Genomic DNA, 18,257 nt, shown 5'->3' with positions numbered 1-18,257 from the left:
GAATTCTTTATTATGCACCATTCATTTGTACCCCCGCCCCCCAAGGTTCGGGGTATAGCGGGGATTGTTTTGTTTTACCCGGGATTGGCTGGACCGGAAGTCAAAGTCCCCGCTATTCCCCAGACCTGGGGGCGTGTTTACAATTGACTGGTGCATTAAAATACTACTGTTGACAAATGAACCTTACATCAAGCCATAATTCCCGGCTCATATCCCCCTAAGTCCGCTCAAACAAGAAAATATAAGATCAAAGTGCTACATTTATAGCCTGTTGATCGACTTCCCACAGGAAACCCACAGCAGTCATCATGAGTTTGCATATACTTTATATCATCATTCACTAACTACTAAAGAGGCGGGTTGCATACCCCATTAAAGCATCCACATATGTACAGTTTCCATTGGTGTAACATCAACCGACCAATTAAACTCTAGCTTTAAATTACACCCACAAGGACATGACAGACTGCACCGCATCAAACGAATGCCTTTGAAGTGTGTAAAACCTCTGTTGGGAACAAATTGTCTCGTGATTTTTTAAACCGACTGATGATTACGCCTTGTTAAGTTCATTTGCAAAACAGTAATGAGCAAGTAATGGTGTAACGATATGTTCACAGAATTTGGTATTTGTTTCTCAACAGATTTTTTGTCCATGTCTTTTCAACTGCAGTGGGGTTTTGTCTTATAAAATATCACCTTACTTTAAACAATCACTGTTATGTATATTGTGCAAATGTACGTTTTTATCCCAATAGTCTTATCCTCATTTCAAGATTTCAAAAAAAATGTAAAAAGGTTCCACAGTTATTATAAGAGGTAGAAGGTTTCTTAGATATGTTAAACACTGTATGCTAAAAAAGCATTATGGCGATATTGTAAATACTTCTTGTGTTTTTTGCACTAAAGTACACAGCAGATAATAGGGCTTTGTAGAGAATCAAATCCAGAATCTGTTCAATATTTTACGCAATTGTAAACCAGATGATTCTCTGGGTAGAAGGGCTAGTAGATTTTATAAACTTATATATAGAAATTTAGTGTGTTTTGGCGTTATAACACTGTATGGTTCGTTAAAAGTATGGTCAAACATTGATTGGCAAGACCCTTGAAATATTACGTTTTTATTTTAAAATTATGGCCTACTTTCACTCTCGACAAAGTTTCACGTTTAATATGCAATACATGTGAAACTATGACTTGAGCGTCACCATAAGATACCAAATCGTAAACGGTTGAACGTTTCATGTTTTTCATAGCTAGGTGCATATGACTAAAGGTGACGTAAAATGAAACTTAAATTCACTTTGGCCTTTACTCATTGAAGGTAGGAGCAGAGCTTGGGGATGAGTTGAGAAAGGCCATGAAGACTAAGTATGGTGAAGCCGAATACAACATTATCACCGTCGCTATCGACACAATGCAACAAGAGGTATGTCCGCGCGTAGATAGACAACATGCAACACGAGGTATGTCCGCACGTAGATCGATTGCATGCAAAAAGAGGTATTTCCTATTTTTGACTTTAGCTCGACGTCATTCAACAAGAGGTATTCTAGCATTTAGTATGACCCCACGTAGTTCGACAAGTTCGACAACATGCAACAAAGGGTATGTCCTCACCTAGTTCGACAACATGCAACAAGAGGTATGACCCCACGTAGTTCGACAACATGCAACAAGAGGTATGACCCCACGTAGTTCGACAACATGCAACAAAAGGTATGTCCTCACGTAGTTCGACAACATGCAACAAGAGGTATGTCCTCACGTAGTTCGACAACATGCAACAAAGGGTATGTCCTCACGTAGTTCGACAACATGCAACAAAAGGTATATCCTCACGTAGTTCGACAACATGCAACAAAAGGTATGTCCTCACGTAGTTCGACAACATGCAACAAAGGGTATGTCCTCACGTAGTTCGACAACATGCAACAAGAGGTATGACCCCACGTAGTTCGACAACATGCAACAAAGGGTATGTCCTCACGTAGTTCGACAACATGCAACAAGAGGTATGTCCTCACGTAGTTCGACAACATGCAACAAAGGGTATGTCCTCACGTAGTTCGACAACATGCAACAAAGGGTATGTCCTCACGTAGTTCGACAACATGCAACAAAGAGTATGCCCTCACGTAGTTCGACAACATGCAACAAGAGGTATGCCCTCACGTAGTTCGACAACATGCAACAAAGGGTATGTCCTCACGTAGTTCGACAACATGCAACAAAGGGTATGTCCTCACCTAGTTCGACAACATGCAACAAGAGGTATGTCCTCACGTAGTTCGACAACATGCAACAAGGGTATGTCCTCACGTAGTTTGACAACATGCAACAAAGGGTATGTCCTCACGTAGTTCGACAACATGCAACAAAGAGTATGCCCTCACGTAGTTCGACAACATGCAACAAGAGGTATGCCCTCACGTAGTTCGACAACATGCAACAAAGAGTATGCCCTCACGTAGTTCGACAACATGCAACAAAGGGTATGTCCTCACCTAGTTCGACAACATGCAACAAAGGGTATGTCCTCGCCTAGTTCGACAACATGCAACAAGAGGTATGACCCCACGTAGTTCGACAACATGCAACAAGAGGTATGCCCTCACGTAGTTCGACAACATGCAACAAAGGGTATGTCCTCGCCTAGTTCGACAACATGCAACAAAGGGTATGTCCTCATGTAGTTCGACAACATGCAACAAGAGGTATGTCCTCGCCTAGTTCGACAACATGCAACAAGAGGTATGACCCCACGTAGTTCGACAACATGCAACAAAGGGTATGTCCTCACGTAGTTCGACAACATGCAACAAGAGGTATGTCCTCACGTAGTTCGACAACATGCAACAAGAGGTATGACCCCACGTAGTTCGACAACATGCAACAAGAGGTATGACCCCACGTAGTTCGACAACATGCAACAAAGGGTATGTCCTCACCTAGTTCGACAACATGCAACAAGAGGTATACCCTCACGTAGTTCGACAACATGCAACAAGAGGTATGACCCCACGTAGTTCGACAACATGCAACAAGGGGTATGTCCTCAACTAGTTCGACAACATGCAACAAGAGGTATGTCCTCGCCTAGTTCGACAACATGCAACAAGAGGTATGACCCCACGTAGTTCGACAACATGCAACAAGGGGTATGTCCTCACGTAGTTCGACAACATGCAACAAGAGGTATGTCCTCACGTAGTTCGACAACATGTAACAAGAGGTATGCCCTCACGTAGTTCGACAACATGCAACAAGAGGTATGACCCCACGTAGTTCGACAACATGCAACAAAGGGTATGTCCTCACCTAGTTCGACAACATGCAACAAGAGGTATGCCCTCACGTAGTTCGACAACATGCAACAAGAGGTATGACCCCACGTAGTTCGACAACATGCAACAAAGGGTATGTCCTCGCCTAGTTCGACAACATGCAACAAGAGGTATGACCCCACGTAGTTCGACAACATGCAACAAGGGGTATGACCCCACGTAGTTCGACAACATGCAACAAGGGGTATGTCATCACGTAGTTCGACAACATGCAACAAAGGGTATGTCCTCGCCTAGTTCGACAACATGCAACAAGAGGTATGACCCCACGTAGTTCGACAACATGCAACAAGAGGTATGTCCTCACGTAGTTCGACAACATGCAACAAGAGGTATGTCTTCACGTAGTTCGACAACATGCAACAAGAGGTATGTCCTCACCTAGTTCGACAACATGCAACAAGAGGTATGACCCCACGTAGTTCGACAACATGCAACAAGAGGTATGCCCCCACGTAATTCGACAACATGCAACAAGGGGTATGTCCTCAAGTAGTTCGACAACATGCAACAAGAGGTATGTCTTCACGTAGTTCGACAACATGCAACAAGGGGTATGTCCTCACCTAGTTCGACAACATGCAACAAGAGGTATGTCCTCACGTAGTTCGACAACATGCATCAAGAGGTATGTCTTCACGTAGTTCGACAACATGCAACAAGAGGTATGTCCTCACGTAGTTCGACAACTTGCAACCAGGGGTATGTCCTTACGTAGTTCGACAACATGCAACAAGGGGTATGTCCTCAAGTAGATAGACACCAAGCAAGAAGAAATATGTCCTCACGTAGATAGACAACATGCAACAAGAGGTTTGTCCTCACGTAGTTTGACACAAAGCAAAAGGTATACTTGCAACTCGAATACGATTGTCATTAGTTTATTGTAAACATCTTAATAACGACATTCTAAAAAATCATCTGAATATTAATAAAGCCTGATGAGCGGGTAAACACCGCTCATGGTTAATTATGAGAATTAACTAAAAGGTTCGCCTGTCGTTGGGTTCGAGCCTTGATTATGGACCTTTTAGAAGAACTAAGAAAATAACGTGAACCTCTACAGAAAAGTCACATGAAGTGCTGTTACAGTGTCTGACCTTGCTTATGACAAAACACAATCACAACTTTGGTTCAATATTTAATTCATTGACGCGGTCATTTCTCGCCATTATTTCAGCTGTCTCGTTGCGGCTATGGTGCTCCCGGCGATGTCGACGTTTGTCACCATTAGCCCTGTTGGCTCCATAACAACAATCATAAAGTTGTTTTCATATTAATATTAACCATGTAACGACATCCTAGCACTACTCCTGATGACTGGTCGGTATCGACCTTTATAATAAAAACCGTGTTGCTGTTTTTGTTCTAGAGTGCTAGTATATTCCACATGCATGACTGTGTTTCCATTTCAACACTTCTCACCAATATGTTTATGATTCTAGCTGTCCTGTTGCGGATTTAATAATCCCGGTGACTGGGCGGATTCGACGTTTAAAACGAACAACCCTGGTGTGGACACGCCCATATCCTGTTGCGTCGACATGAACGTGGCCAACTGTAACACGGACGATACAGCAAACACTGTGAACAAGGACGTATGTTCAACAGCACCATTATTATCATTATTTAGGAGCTACCACTTTATCTTGATTCATAATATTTTAAATCAATGTGCTGGGAATGAGCTAGCTGTTCCGTAATAAACATAATGTTTATAGAACAGTAATAATATTGCATTGCAAATTTTCCCCGGTAATAAAAGAAATAAATATAGACTGTTTGCACCCAACTGTTTGACTTCACAGGCATGGATGCGTTAAACACATATACTTATGAAAATGTTTGTTAATTCGTAAAAAATAATGTTTTTATAACTAGCAATGGGTACGTAAAATATGTTCATGAAAAGACGTATTTCTTCTGTTTCAGGGCTGTTCTGAGACCATTAAGACATTTCTGAAGACCAACTTGCTTGCTGTCGGCATTGCCTGTGTTGTAATTGCCCTAATACAGGTATGAGAAGGGTCATAGAGTCCATATGTTTAATTTACACATATATGTACGAGTGCATTCAATTATTTACGGTGATATTATCATTATTATTATTATTATTATTATTATTATTATTATTATTATGTGACTTTTCTTCAATTAATCTCGCTGTTTTACTGCGCACATTGCCATCATCTCATGGATGGACTGTATACATTGAAACACTGCTAATTGAGATTTGCTATTTGCTATATACAATACGGTGGATATGAGCTCATCCTTTTGCGCTTAAATATAAAGTTTTTAAAACTGAAATATGTTTAACTTGTGAATCCCTTTCGTCCTAAAATTCAGACGTGTATTGTCTGGTTCTAATTTCAGCTCATTGGAGTGGTGTTGGCCATTGTGCTTTGTAAAGCCAGTAAACAACAAGAAGTGGAATTCTGATTCTTTAAGATGCTGCCATCTGCCAAATTATCCGAAGATCTTTGCCTCTAAAAAAACGCATTGTTGTATTTAATAATTTAGTCAGACTAGACCAACTCTGGCTCATTTTTTCCGCATTGTTGTATTTAATAATTTAGTCAGACTAGACCAGACTCCGTCACTCAGTGAATGATTCAGAAATGTGTTGTCCCAATTACCTACCAATGAATGTGTACGTTTCTTATCTACATTTGCTTAATACGGGCATGATGATCTCTAATTGATATAAACAGAGACGAAACATTTACATTACGGTGTTTAGGAACAGATTAAGGTTATCCATCAGTCTTTATTTTATTTTGAAAGGGGGATCATGGGTTTAGTATTTTCTAAATACTCGAGATAGTCACAAAGTTTGACTGTTGAACTATTTTGTGTGGATGGCGGTGCAAGTAGGACAGTTTTCGTGTTAAAAAGTTTATGTCCTTTCAAGGAAGTGTCATTACTTCAGTTTGTTTTTGCCGTTGAAATTAAAAGTTATACGCAAACGAAACGTTTTTGTCAATTTTGTTCGTGATTTTAAAAACACGTTTTGCAGAATATAGGTTCAAGGTATTTTTTTTGGAATATTTGTTCAGAACATGTCATCGTCATAGAAACAATGGCAGAAACTTTCGATAGAAAAAGAAAGACCAGTCGACCGATTCTTCGGATATCTTTGATTATTTTCAACGTTGTGTTTTGGGTAAGTACTCAGTTATTTTCCTATTCTGAAGAACTGGTTTTCTGACGTTGCTATGGTGTAGTTTGTTTTTTTGGTAGAAGTACATGTATGATATAAAATGCTCAAGTTTTTTGTCTAGTATTATCTATATACTTGAGAAACTATTATATATTCGATGATTCAATAAGCGCATATGGTGAATTAATTCTTTGTAGAGAAACGAATAACAATAAAACAGTAAGAGAGTGTTTGTTTCTTTCATATTTAGTATTTTCACATTTCGGGAGACATTGCATTATTTAACAATTATGGAGCGTTTGTTTCTTTTATGTAGCATGTTTTACACGTTTCGGGAAAAGTCATATATTATACTACAGCTATGGAGTGTTTGTTTCTTGTATGTTGCATTTTTCATGTTTTGAGAGACAAGCCTTATTATTAAGTTTTTGAAGTGCTTTTTCTTGTATGTTGCATTGTTCATGTTTCTAGAGACATGCATTGTTAAACTGTTATTTTGGGAGACATGCATAGCAGCATTATTATACAGTTATGGAGTATTTGTTATTTGAATGGTGCATTTTTTACATTTTGGGAGACATGCATAGCAGCATTATTATACAGTTATGGAGTATTTGTTATTTGAATGGTGCATTTCTTACATTTCGGAAGACATGCATAGCAGCATTATTATACAGTTATGGAGTATTTGTTATTTGAATGGTGCATTTCTTACATTTCGGAAGACATGCATTATTATACAGTTATGGAGTATTTGTTTCTTGTATGGTGCATTTTTAACATTTCGGGAGACATGCATTATTATACAGTTATGGAGTATTTGTTATTTGAATGGTGCATTTTTTACATTTCGGGAGACATGCATTATTATACAGTTATGGAGTATTTGTTTCTTGTATGGTGCATTTTTAACATTTCGGGAGACATGCATTATTATACAGTTATGGAGTATTTGTTTCTTGTATGGTGCAGTTTTTACATTTCGGGAGACAAGCATTATTATACAGTCATTAGTTTTTTACATTTTGGGAGACATGCATGTTTACATGCCTTTCAATGTTTGCGCAAAAGCGGTAAACAGAGGCAAATAAGCTGTTAAAATGGGAGAACAATTGGTCAGTTTATCGTTTAAATATTTTCCTGTTCATACTCATTGCGCTACAATGCACGACACGCTATTTTTTGTTTAATGTTGTGGCAATGTTAATGTGTTTGGATTTTAATCTAACAGGCGTTAGTGACACGGCTTCGGAAGTTTGTCTTCCTAAGGTCTCTTCATCAATTCAGAATGCTTTGTAACCAGAAATAAGTGCTTTTCAACCTAACCAACAGAGACATTACGATCGTGCTCACGTACTGAAACGTGTTCATAAGCAAAAAATAGCCCTTAGATCAGAGATAGACGCCTAACATAAAAGGTAGTTTTTTGGACTCATCTATTTTCCAACCATCATTGTTTGACATTCATTCTATTCTGAAACAAAGTAATTACCACGAAAGTGTACCGACTCCCACTACATAACGACTGATGATAATACAGCAAATAAAAGCAACTTTACCCATCTGCAGCCAGTGGATACATAACTATGTCAGCCCGCTGCTGAGCATTCCGTGCGGCGTATTCCCTGCATTTTACACCTTTGAGGGAATCCTCACCTTCCGGGGTTTTGCATACCTTAAGATACAGATTTCAGTCGCATAATTAATCACTCCCTTCAACGAAATAAATTCATACTTTAAACACTAACCGTTTATAGTTGAATCATTGAATGATTTATCGTATACCCAAATCAAACAACGACCGTTAGATGCTCTGATCGTTTCTAATGCAGTATTATCTTTTAGATTTATTTAAGTCATACAAGGAGATTATTTTATGACAAATTGCTATAAGTCATATCAAAATTAGGCTGGGTTCGGTTTGTATAATGTAAGAGCATATAACACTGACTTTACAAGGGAGACACGCGGCAGTACAGCCATTAGGCATTTTTATATCATATTGTAATGGGATGTGACTGGTTAAGCAACCAATTAAGTATTGTTTTGCTATTTGCATGTCTTGGGAGTACGACAACTTTGGCGGGCAATCGTTGGTAGGTATGGATCATGTGAGCAATGTTTTTGTGTGTGTGTGTTTTTTAAATAGACCATTATGAGGTCGGGACAAAAAACGACTGGACCGAGTTACCGAAATGGAGTCCGGAAAGGCCTTCTAGTTCCATTTACAGATTACACCGACTTCAATTTTGTTTTATTGGTCAACAAGTTTTGTTTTGTTGGTCAGCAAAGCTCGGACAAATAATGCATATCTAGATAATGTCCATGAAGAGCAAATGCGGCGGTGACTTGCCTTTTTCAACTGTAAAATGTTCCGGCGCTTGTAAGGAAACGCCTAAATGCATTTTAGCGAGATACCGGCGTGCATTTATTTGCACGCACTGGCTACTAATTGCTGTTTTTGAGGCTTTCCCTCTTGTTATTATTTAAACACGTAGAATCTGCTTCCTGTTCGGGTGAAATAGGCGTATTAGTTACTTGAGTCATAGTCGACGGGCTCACTCACTTATGTTTCTTATTAAAATCGCGTGCATGCTATGAAGCAAGTATATGCTGAAATTATGTTCGATGTAACAAATAATTTATATACAATGTATAGAGAAATAATTTGAGATACATTCTATATGAGTTCCTTTGTGTGGTCCTTATCTTAATTTCAGGAGTATATTTTGTGGATAATTTTGATGTATATACAATGTCTTATTTATTAGCGTTGTCGTTGCGGACCAATTCATTAAACATGCTTTTCGATTTAGACATATAAATAGTACCGCTAACTGTTAACTAGGTGTGCTAACGCTAGGAATCTGGCGGCTGCTGACGGGCGAGGGATTCCGGGTGGCATTAGTGCCGGGTTACTCACTGTTTCAGCTTACCCCCTCGACCCCCCGCCCTACACACACACACACACACACACACATCTTCCCAACCAACCCCAATTTATTCCTCTCCTATTATTACAATATACAACGTGAATCAATATCCAATCATCTTATATTCCAGTTCTCTGGTCTGGGTATTCTGGGGTTAGGTATCTGGCTGATGTTGACGGGCGAGGGACTCCGAGCGGCCCTGGAGCCGGGCCAACTCACCATCCCCACATACCTGCTTTTGGTGCCCGGCGCAGCTTCCGTCGTCGTCGGCGTCATTGGGTGTCTTGCCGTGTTTGGAGCTAGCAGGGGATTGTTAGCTTTTGTAAGTAAAAGAAGTGAAGTGAAGAAATGGAAGTTGATCAATGCATTGATTATATTCCAGGGGTTCTACGGTTAATGATAAATCCCGAAATCAGGACTGAATGTATGGGCAACAGGCGCAGGTTGCGTTGTTATGCCGCACCCCTATTACCACGCCCCCAATAAGAATATAAAAAAAAAATAGTAAAATAATAATTTCCAGGCTTATTTATAGGAACTGCAACTAGTACTAACTAACAATATTTTTAACCAGGTTTTCAACGAAAACCGGGTTATTAGAATGAGGTTGTCGTTGGGCGGGCGGGCGTCAAACATTGGTTTCTGTTCAATAACTTTAGTTAGCATTGATAGATATTGATGAAACTTGGTGTGTAGGTAGCTTATGGGAAGAGCTAGCTTAAGATTGCTTTTGAGGGGGCTAAGGTCAAGGTCACTGTTACTAAAAATAGAAAAATGGTTTCTGTCCAATAACTTTAGTTAGCATTGATAGATATTGACGAAACTTGGTGTGTAAGTTGCTTATGTGAAGAGCTAGCTTGTTTATATTGCATTCTTTAATCTGATACAATACAAAGATTATGGAATAATAGAATAAAAAATAAAGTTTGTGTTAATTATTTCCTGCCCCTGTGGTATGGGCTACATAAATATATAAACTATGATTGTGCCAGTCAATGAAATATCAAATATATAAAAGTATGAATTTATAATTAGTTTTTGCCTACATTTACAGTATTCGGTATGTGTGTTTTGTCTGTGTGCGGTCAGCACTGCAGCGGCGGTGAAAACTTTACTGCTGCACGATAATGTAAGTACATTGTATATGTTATAAAAATAAATAATGAATAACTTTATATCCGTCGCATGTTTTGTTCTCTTCCGCAGTATAATAACAAAACATGTCAAACAAAATAAAAACAATGTACCTATTGTTCCGAACTTTAAAGGGACTAGAAACCAGATGATCCAGAAATCGTCAAAAACAGTATTTCCTCAAAACAAGCTAAGAACTCTATGCGAGCATGTAGGAGGCCAAAATACATCATTTTTACATTATTCAAATACCAAACGCAACAATCATGTGCTGTCTCATCTGTTTTCCACGTTTAAAAATAGCGCATAATGATTTCCGAGTTTAAATCATATCTGTTTAAGAGTGCAGATAAATATACCGACGCTATTTTAAAACTTACTGGGTTTTACGTGGTACATTTTAGTAAATTTCGAATTGGAAAAATGCGCAAAAACTTCGAAAGATACATGTGTCGTAAGCGATGTGATACACCAGCAAGTAAGATTCAATGCGTTGTACACAACGATGGTATCAATATTATGTAGTTTTTGACAATTTTCTTTTTTTCTTGCAATTGTATCATGTAGTGTCTAGTCCCTTTAAAAAGTTAAAATATTTTGTAGTAGCTCATATATTGAAATAAAACAGTTCATTTGAAACAGATAAATAGAACATTGTTATAAATACTGCAGCAGTTTACGAATGTTTCCACATGTTGTTAACTTTATTAAAAGTTCTGAACAATCAGCCCATAGTGAAATAAACAAATGCTACAAAAAGTGGATATGATTTTATATCACAGTTTTTCTTTTCTTTTTCAGATATCTTCGTCTGTTTTATACTGGCTTGAAACTTCCATGAAGTACAAGTATTGTTCAAACGAAGATTCCAAAATAGCACTCGATAAAATTCAAAAAGAGGTATTTCACTTTTTCAATTAGCTACTTACATTGTTTTTAATTGTACACATGCAAACACAGCGTCATTTTGCTTGCATGCGGACTTTGACGACACATATAATAATTGCTGTCATAAAACCTCATTTACAAAGTTCCCAAAATGTTGTCTCTGGGTTCCGGACTCGCCCACCTTTGAGCCCATTGTTTCTATACGGGTTTATTATATTTACATGTAATACATGGGGAAACAAAAACCGTAGAACTTTTGCATTAATCTTGGACCAGTGGTCAAAATTTGCTCAAGTGCTTTTCTGGTTCCCTAAAGAGCTATTATACTCATCTAAGGCCCTATATCTCTAGTTATCTTGTTTACCCAACGTAATCCTTACTTAAGCCATTAACATTTTCCACCAAGTGCCGTAATATGGGTGGTGGTATGTAAGCTTATTTATACTCGCACTCTGGCCTTGACAGAATGTAACACTGGTAAGAGCTACCTTGGTTCTTTAACGTGCACCAGTGTATAGCACTGTCACACGGGACCCCCATTTAACGTCCCTCCCGGAAGACGATTAGTATTTTTAGTGATGCGACGGGGAATCGAACCTGCGACCCCTGGATTGATACAGTGTTACCACTAGACCACGGATCTGCCGTAATATGGTATTCATTCTCGTTCATTTATAGTTTGAGTGCTGTGGTGTACACGACCATACCGAGTGGTACAGTGTTGATCGTGATAGACGGACGTGCCACACGACACAGTCAGACCGATGGGCGCTGCCGGTCTCCTGCTGCATCGATCAAACAAAATGTAATAGGAACAACAGTATACAGACACCGGACAATATATACATGAGGGTACGTTTAATAGTTCAAAATCATTTCAGTTAGCATTCATTATACAGAAATAGTGTTTTAAAGTTGCCGATGTAGTTCGCATAGCTTTGGTGTTGATGGCGTTTTTCGTCCCGCAAACACCTAAACATAAATGAAGATCACCCGTTTCACACGAAACGAAGTCCACATGTTACCAAAAAGGCTTATAAAAATATGGCCTTAATATGAATGAGTTGTGTCTTTAAATCGACGTAGAAGCGTAGCGAACGAGCGCTGGCATCCGGTTTCGACTATGTTATAAATCCAACACTGGATGTTTCTTGCCCATTTCAGGGCTGCCTGGCTCCTGTGTCGGATAGTCTTTCTCTCATATTAAATGTGATAGGCTGGACAAGCACAATCTTTGCTGCTTTCCTGGTAAGCTCATTTATTTCTGTTCAAATTCTAAACATTCATATCAAAACTTGGAATTATTTTTTCTTGTAGAAAATAGGAAATCATATTAAAATATTGTGATCGGGCTCGCTCTTCCTATATAACTGACAATTCGCCTACTGATAGATTAACATTGCAAACGTCGCATGATGTCAATTGTATGATTCTTTATGATACATTTATCGCCATACATGTGTATGCATAACGAATAGGCGAAGCATGCGTGTAAGACACATGTGTACAGCACTTCTTTACCATTTTGTATATATACAAAAGCATACGTATTGTATTTACAGATTCCTGGAGGCACCATGGCCTGCTGTTTTCGCGTTTCGTTGAAGCGTTTATGATCCTGTGTACAATATGGACACTTTCGTTTTTCGTTGTATATAAAATGCGTATTAAATTTCACATGTCTTTCTGTGCTAGAATCTAAGAAACGATTCTACACCAGAGCCATGTCTTGATTCAGACTCCAAGCAGATATATAGATACTTTGTGGGCTTAAAATCCTGTTGAAACGGTTTCTAAAGTCATGTATATCCATTGGTTACTTTTTTAATACAGATACCTAGCAACAAATTACAACTGTATAATAGCTCTTAATCCCGAGTTCAGGGGCAATCCTAAGCTCTATCTTCCTTATTTGGACACTTTATTCACTAAAACTGATCCTTATACTAGTAATGGAACCGCCCAATCACAGATACGCTTTTTGTGGCCACAGTTTCTCTATGTGCGATGTTCCTCTTCCGCGATTTCAAACTGTTCGATATTGGAGGAGGACGGACGCGCTGTGTCCGCTTGGTCATTTCCGGACATTGACGGCGGTCGTCGGCGGCACCTTCGCGTAGGGGGATCTATGGTGTCGTAGCTCCCTGCGACAGCATCTGTAAAATGAGACTATGCGCATAAAAACACCAAAACGTTCCAGTAAAAGCGTTCACAATGTCCAGTTTAAGGACTTTGAACGTCTCAAATGATTCTCCAACAACCGACAAGTATTGTCCTCAATAACATTAACCGTCTATTTTGAATGCAAATGTATTTCTAGAAATCATGAGATATTCGATGATGCTGTTTAATGAACAATGGGACGGAAACGGTTTCAACAAAAAAATGCTGTATGTATGTATTACATTGCCTGGTTCAAAATGACATACATGTGTAATAATATTCTCTCTATTTTTCATTCTGGTCAAATCAGTGACTCTGACATTTATTTAGATCTGAATTAACTGGATATTGGTGACCTGTTCAAATCTGAACGCGCTGTCACATTTTTAATTACAAAAAAAAATACGAACCTTTCCCCGCCTGTTCCATAAGCAACTCCTTCCGGTCGCGTCGTCGGCGGTAGCAGATGAGGGCGGCCATGGAGACACACACGGCGCTGGTGATAGCCAGAAGCGCCATTAAAACGATACTCAGTGTGTAAAGTGTATCTTCTGTACCGCTGTCTGTCCGAGAGGGTGTCTGTAATTATGACATATGTAATGTAATGTAATACATAACATTTACATAATTATCTTTTTATCGGCCATTATCAGACCGACAATGCGCTACTAACATTATACAGCATGTATGTTCCGCTGACGAACAAGACCTTGAAAAAATTTCCCCGATGTGGCCTTGTAAGGCGGATTTGTGTATAATATACTGTTTGAGAATAAAATGACTGAAATACTAGCTGACATAAGATATTGCTGTTAAGTTTTATATCACAGTTTTTCTTTTCTTTTTCTTTGACCATTTCTGAAATATATTCCCATGTTGCTCTAAAATTCTGATAAGTTTGAATAAAATCTGACAAAGTTACAGCTGAGACAAGAATTACTCCTATAAGTAATCATCAAAAACTAACTTTTAATAGTGACCTAGACCTTTATGACAAGGGCATAAATGTTAAATATATACAAGTGACGACACACCTGCATATGCAACTATACAATTGTGTGAAGTTTGATTAAAATCTGATGGATAATAACACAGATAGAAATTATTTCTATGAAATGTGACCTTGATATTTGATGTGAGAGCAAATATTTTACGCGACACACCTTCTCAAGGCTGCTCCAAACCGTTATGGTTTAATTAAAGTCTTATTTATATGATATCACTTAAAGCTGAGGCACGTACTATTGATTTGAAATACAAATTGGGCTTAATTGGCAACTTTTAAGCGTGACCCAGACATTTCAGATTTGGGCACATGCGTTATACACGACACACATTCGCATGCTGTGCTTACGTCGTTTTACCAATCACATACAATTTTTCCATGAATGCTGATCGAGACATGGTTTTCTCCAGAAATATTTCAGGAACGCGCTTTTGTAAACAAAAGTCTGAAAAAAAGATCTGAGTGTTTCTTTCAGAAAAGATATTGGCAAAAGTGTTGTCAATTACATATTCTGGCCAGAGTATGAATAATCCGAATACTTGTAAATACTTTATCATTTGTACCCTGTAACGTTTACGATCGAATATCTCAATTTTTTTGGCACATTATTAGCGCTTAGGGATTTTTTTCATCATCAATTTTGGACAGTTCATGGTTTTGCCAAGCATATGCCAGTCGTCAAGGTATCTAAATATAATACTAGTATTGGAAAACATATTGCAGTGAATCATATCCGTCATTTTCTATCCGTCAAAACCGTATTTCATTTTGGTTTTAGAAATCATAAACTTTATGAAAGATGTTTATATCTGATAAGAAAATCAACATACAGGGTGGGTTGTAGTCTTGTCGTTATGTACTTGGAAATTGAAAGCCTTAAACTCCACAAACGGCCCACACACCGTGTCCCTGTGACCCAGACACGTCTCCTTAACGACCTCGTTGTCGGGGCAACCGGAACACGGGCGGCACGTGCTCTCTCCTTCCGGTATAAAGAGCCCAGTTGGACACATGGAGTAACGGTCATCACCCAATATTTGAACCAGCGGTACCAACAGAAGCCATTCCACGAATCTCGCCATTGTTTTCTTTTTTTCTGAAAATTCCAACAATTACAAGTATCCCAGGAAAAAAACACACACAGCCGTTAGATTACCGTCTTTTAATATGATCTAATCTCTTGTCTTCTTTATTGAAATTCCAGATTTATGAGTTAATATCCAAACCACCACGTTTAGCATGCTGGGGATAACATCTATAAGACTGATCGATTTTATGATACATACTCACTAGGAATGTTCTTCTAATGTTAGGTGCGTATTTCTGGAGGATGAAAGCGTTATTTCTGGGCGGAAGTTAGAACAGAACCGCTTGCATCTGTTTATATTTTGTAAAACCTGTTGCATGACTCAATCAGTGTTCCGCAAGGAGTGTCAAGGAAATGATAAAGGTGTGCATTCAGCGCTTTTGTCAATCCTGCAAATGATGCAGAGGCGTGGGAGTCTTTCGAACGGAAGTGCTCTTTAGTCAATCCGGGTTTAAATCCTGATTTTTTTTCACTTATTTCTTTTACGGTTTTCGAAAATAAATAATCAAAACGTAATTTTGTACGGCGAGCAATTGCTGGAGTCACAACATTTAACGCGTCTTCCGTTGTAGTGTCAACGAGTTGGATGGTCTCTTAGGTTTCCTTTTATGAGGTTTATAATTATACGAGTAGGATAAAAACAAAACGAGGAATGTCGTTCCACATTGGATTAACCATGTGTTGTGTGAAACAAAATCGTTCTGAACAATACTCAAAATCTGATCGTTTAAAACTTGTATAACTTTCTTGAGTTAAATGTTGACAACATAAAAATCTGAATTTTTCAAGTGTCAACATTGGATAAGTAGGTATTTATATTGCAATTCCATCACATACTGGTAGATTTTTATTGACCATTGGGCGCCTCTTTACAAACGTTAGAGCTTTATTGGTGTTTCTTGCTGCAAAAGTATCGAAAGCATGTGCACGTTGTGATGCCAATGAACCGTTGTGAGTATATACTATTCATGTTTAAAGCATTTGTTTTATTTTTTTGTTATAGAAAATAAGTCCTAACTTCGGACTTTTGCATATTTGATTTGATATCTCTCATGTGCAATGTTCCAATGCAAAACAAATGGCAGAGTGAAAAAGGATACCGGGCACATTATTTATGTGTATACTATATTGTGAAGAATAAAACTGGGCAACCAAGAGAGATTTGTTGTTTCGGCAGTCAAGTTTAAATAACCGCAAGAGAAATTTCTGCTATACCTTTTCTACAGAAAAATGGGTTTTAAAAGGACAAAGGTCACTACTACGGAACCTTCGAAGATTCTACAGGTATACTTTAAGAAGACAATGATATTTACTAAGTCGACACAACTCGTTTCTTAATCACAATGCATGACGCCATGAGCATCACAAGTTCATAAATTAGCACTACAACCAATGAAGTTCTTTAATTTCGAACGAGGCAACCATTTGTCAATACCATTTACATAATGGTACAGCTGATGATTATATGATTAAAAACCTTAAAATGTGTATTTGACGACCTATCGAATCTTCCTCATTTTCAACATTTTGCCATTTTCTTTCTTACTAGTAGGTCATAGACATGTTAACATTCTCTTAAATGGATAAATTCATGTTTTCTCTAGAAAACAAATGCATGAATACATGTAGATCGTGAATCACATATTTCTGAAGTTACTAATATAAAACTTATATGTAATGTGTTTGTGTTTTATTGACCTCAGGCCACAGTACTTTAAAGTCAGGGCACCGTTTCAATAAAGATTGTAAGGCCTAAAAGCGTAAATTTCCAGGCATAATCCCGTTTAATGAATATCGTTTTTAGACTCTGCCCCTCATTTGGCAAGTGTCACCAGACACTCTTAATAAAGCTGCACTCTCACAGTATACCATTTTTACAACTTTTTTATTTTTGGAAAGAGCATTTTTTTTTCGTAAATATCTGCAAACCAATGATAAAAGCTAGATTGCTGACAAAAGATAAGATCGCACATTTGCATATTTCCGTTCGAAAATTAATGTTTTATGGCTTAACCCGTTACTAACAGTTAAAGGAAAATGCATAAAACATTATTTTTTTAACGTAAATACAAAAATCTGCGATCTTATTTTTTTGTCAGCAGTCTGAAATAACTTTCCATTGATTTTCGCAAAAATTGGCTCGTTCCAAGACAAAAAAAAATAAAGAAGTTGTCAAAACGTTCAATCTGTGAGAGTGCAGCTTTAAGCAGACAAATATATGTTATTGAAACGGGCCGTTTCAAAAAAGAACTCAGGGTTAAAGTTCGTAAATTCCATGCGGGAACCCCCGTTTTGGGCGAAAACTGCGTTTCAGTAGATAACGAAAGTTACCCGTAACTTTATGACTGTCCCCGAGCAAGGCATAAGCAGCGTAAGGTTGAAGACTATCAGATATCTATGAAATTAATGGAGCCCAGTTCATTCGGTAAAAACAAAAGCATTCATTCCTGTACGTAATGATGTAAAGTTATAAATAAATTAAGTTTACCTGTGTCTGTTCGGTTCCGCAGGTGAAAACTAAGTGCCTCTATCT

The 18,257-nt window shown here is 38.2% G+C and overlaps 3 protein-coding genes across 5 annotated transcripts in view; 2 read left to right on the top strand and 1 right to left on the bottom strand.

Annotated features, from left to right (window-relative positions):
- LOC128245502 (CD151 antigen-like) overlaps positions 1–5,836 on the top strand; it is an 8,338-nt gene extending 2,502 nt beyond the window's left edge. The window contains exons 4-7 of the mRNA XM_052963684.1: positions 1,328–1,432; positions 4,796–4,948; positions 5,283–5,366; positions 5,727–5,836. Of these exons, the coding sequence (XP_052819644.1) occupies positions 1,328–1,432; positions 4,796–4,948; positions 5,283–5,366; positions 5,727–5,792 (408 nt within the window). The 3' untranslated portion in view covers positions 5,793–5,836. The remainder of the gene's footprint in view (positions 1–1,327; positions 1,433–4,795; positions 4,949–5,282; positions 5,367–5,726) is intronic.
- Positions 1–13,157, top strand: part of LOC128245501 (CD151 antigen-like) — a 26,402-nt gene extending 13,245 nt beyond the window's left edge. The window contains exons 1-7 of one of the 3 annotated variants that reach the window (XM_052963681.1): positions 6,383–6,516; positions 9,577–9,768; positions 10,501–10,575; positions 11,382–11,480; positions 12,147–12,320; positions 12,633–12,716; positions 13,031–13,157. In XM_052963681.1, coding sequence (XP_052819641.1) covers positions 6,433–6,516; positions 9,577–9,768; positions 10,501–10,575; positions 11,382–11,480; positions 12,147–12,320; positions 12,633–12,716; positions 13,031–13,084 — 762 coding nt within the window. In that variant the 5' untranslated portion in view covers positions 6,383–6,432 and the 3' untranslated portion in view covers positions 13,085–13,157. Of the gene's footprint in view, positions 1–6,382; positions 6,517–8,482; positions 8,610–9,576; positions 9,769–10,500; positions 10,576–11,381; positions 11,481–12,146; positions 12,321–12,632; positions 12,717–13,030 lie in introns of those variants that run through there. The other 2 variants (XM_052963682.1, XM_052963683.1) reach the window with 2 other exon arrangements.
- On the bottom strand, positions 12,312–18,257 carry LOC128245503 (uncharacterized). Its single transcript, XM_052963686.1, has 4 exons — positions 18,213–18,257; positions 15,468–15,733; positions 14,042–14,210; positions 12,312–13,624 (listed from the first exon to the last, which is right to left on the bottom strand). The coding sequence occupies exons 2-4, from the start codon at positions 15,717–15,719 to the stop codon at positions 13,467–13,469; spliced, it is 579 nt and encodes a 192-aa protein (XP_052819646.1). The 5' UTR covers positions 15,720–15,733; positions 18,213–18,257; the 3' UTR covers positions 12,312–13,466.

The sequence above is a fragment of the Mya arenaria genome, chromosome 9 (assembly GCF_026914265.1).
Source record: "Mya arenaria isolate MELC-2E11 chromosome 9, ASM2691426v1".
In the NCBI taxonomy this organism is placed as follows: domain Eukaryota; kingdom Metazoa; phylum Mollusca; class Bivalvia; order Myida; family Myidae; genus Mya; species Mya arenaria.
This window is presented reverse-complemented; position numbering and strand designations above follow the sequence as displayed.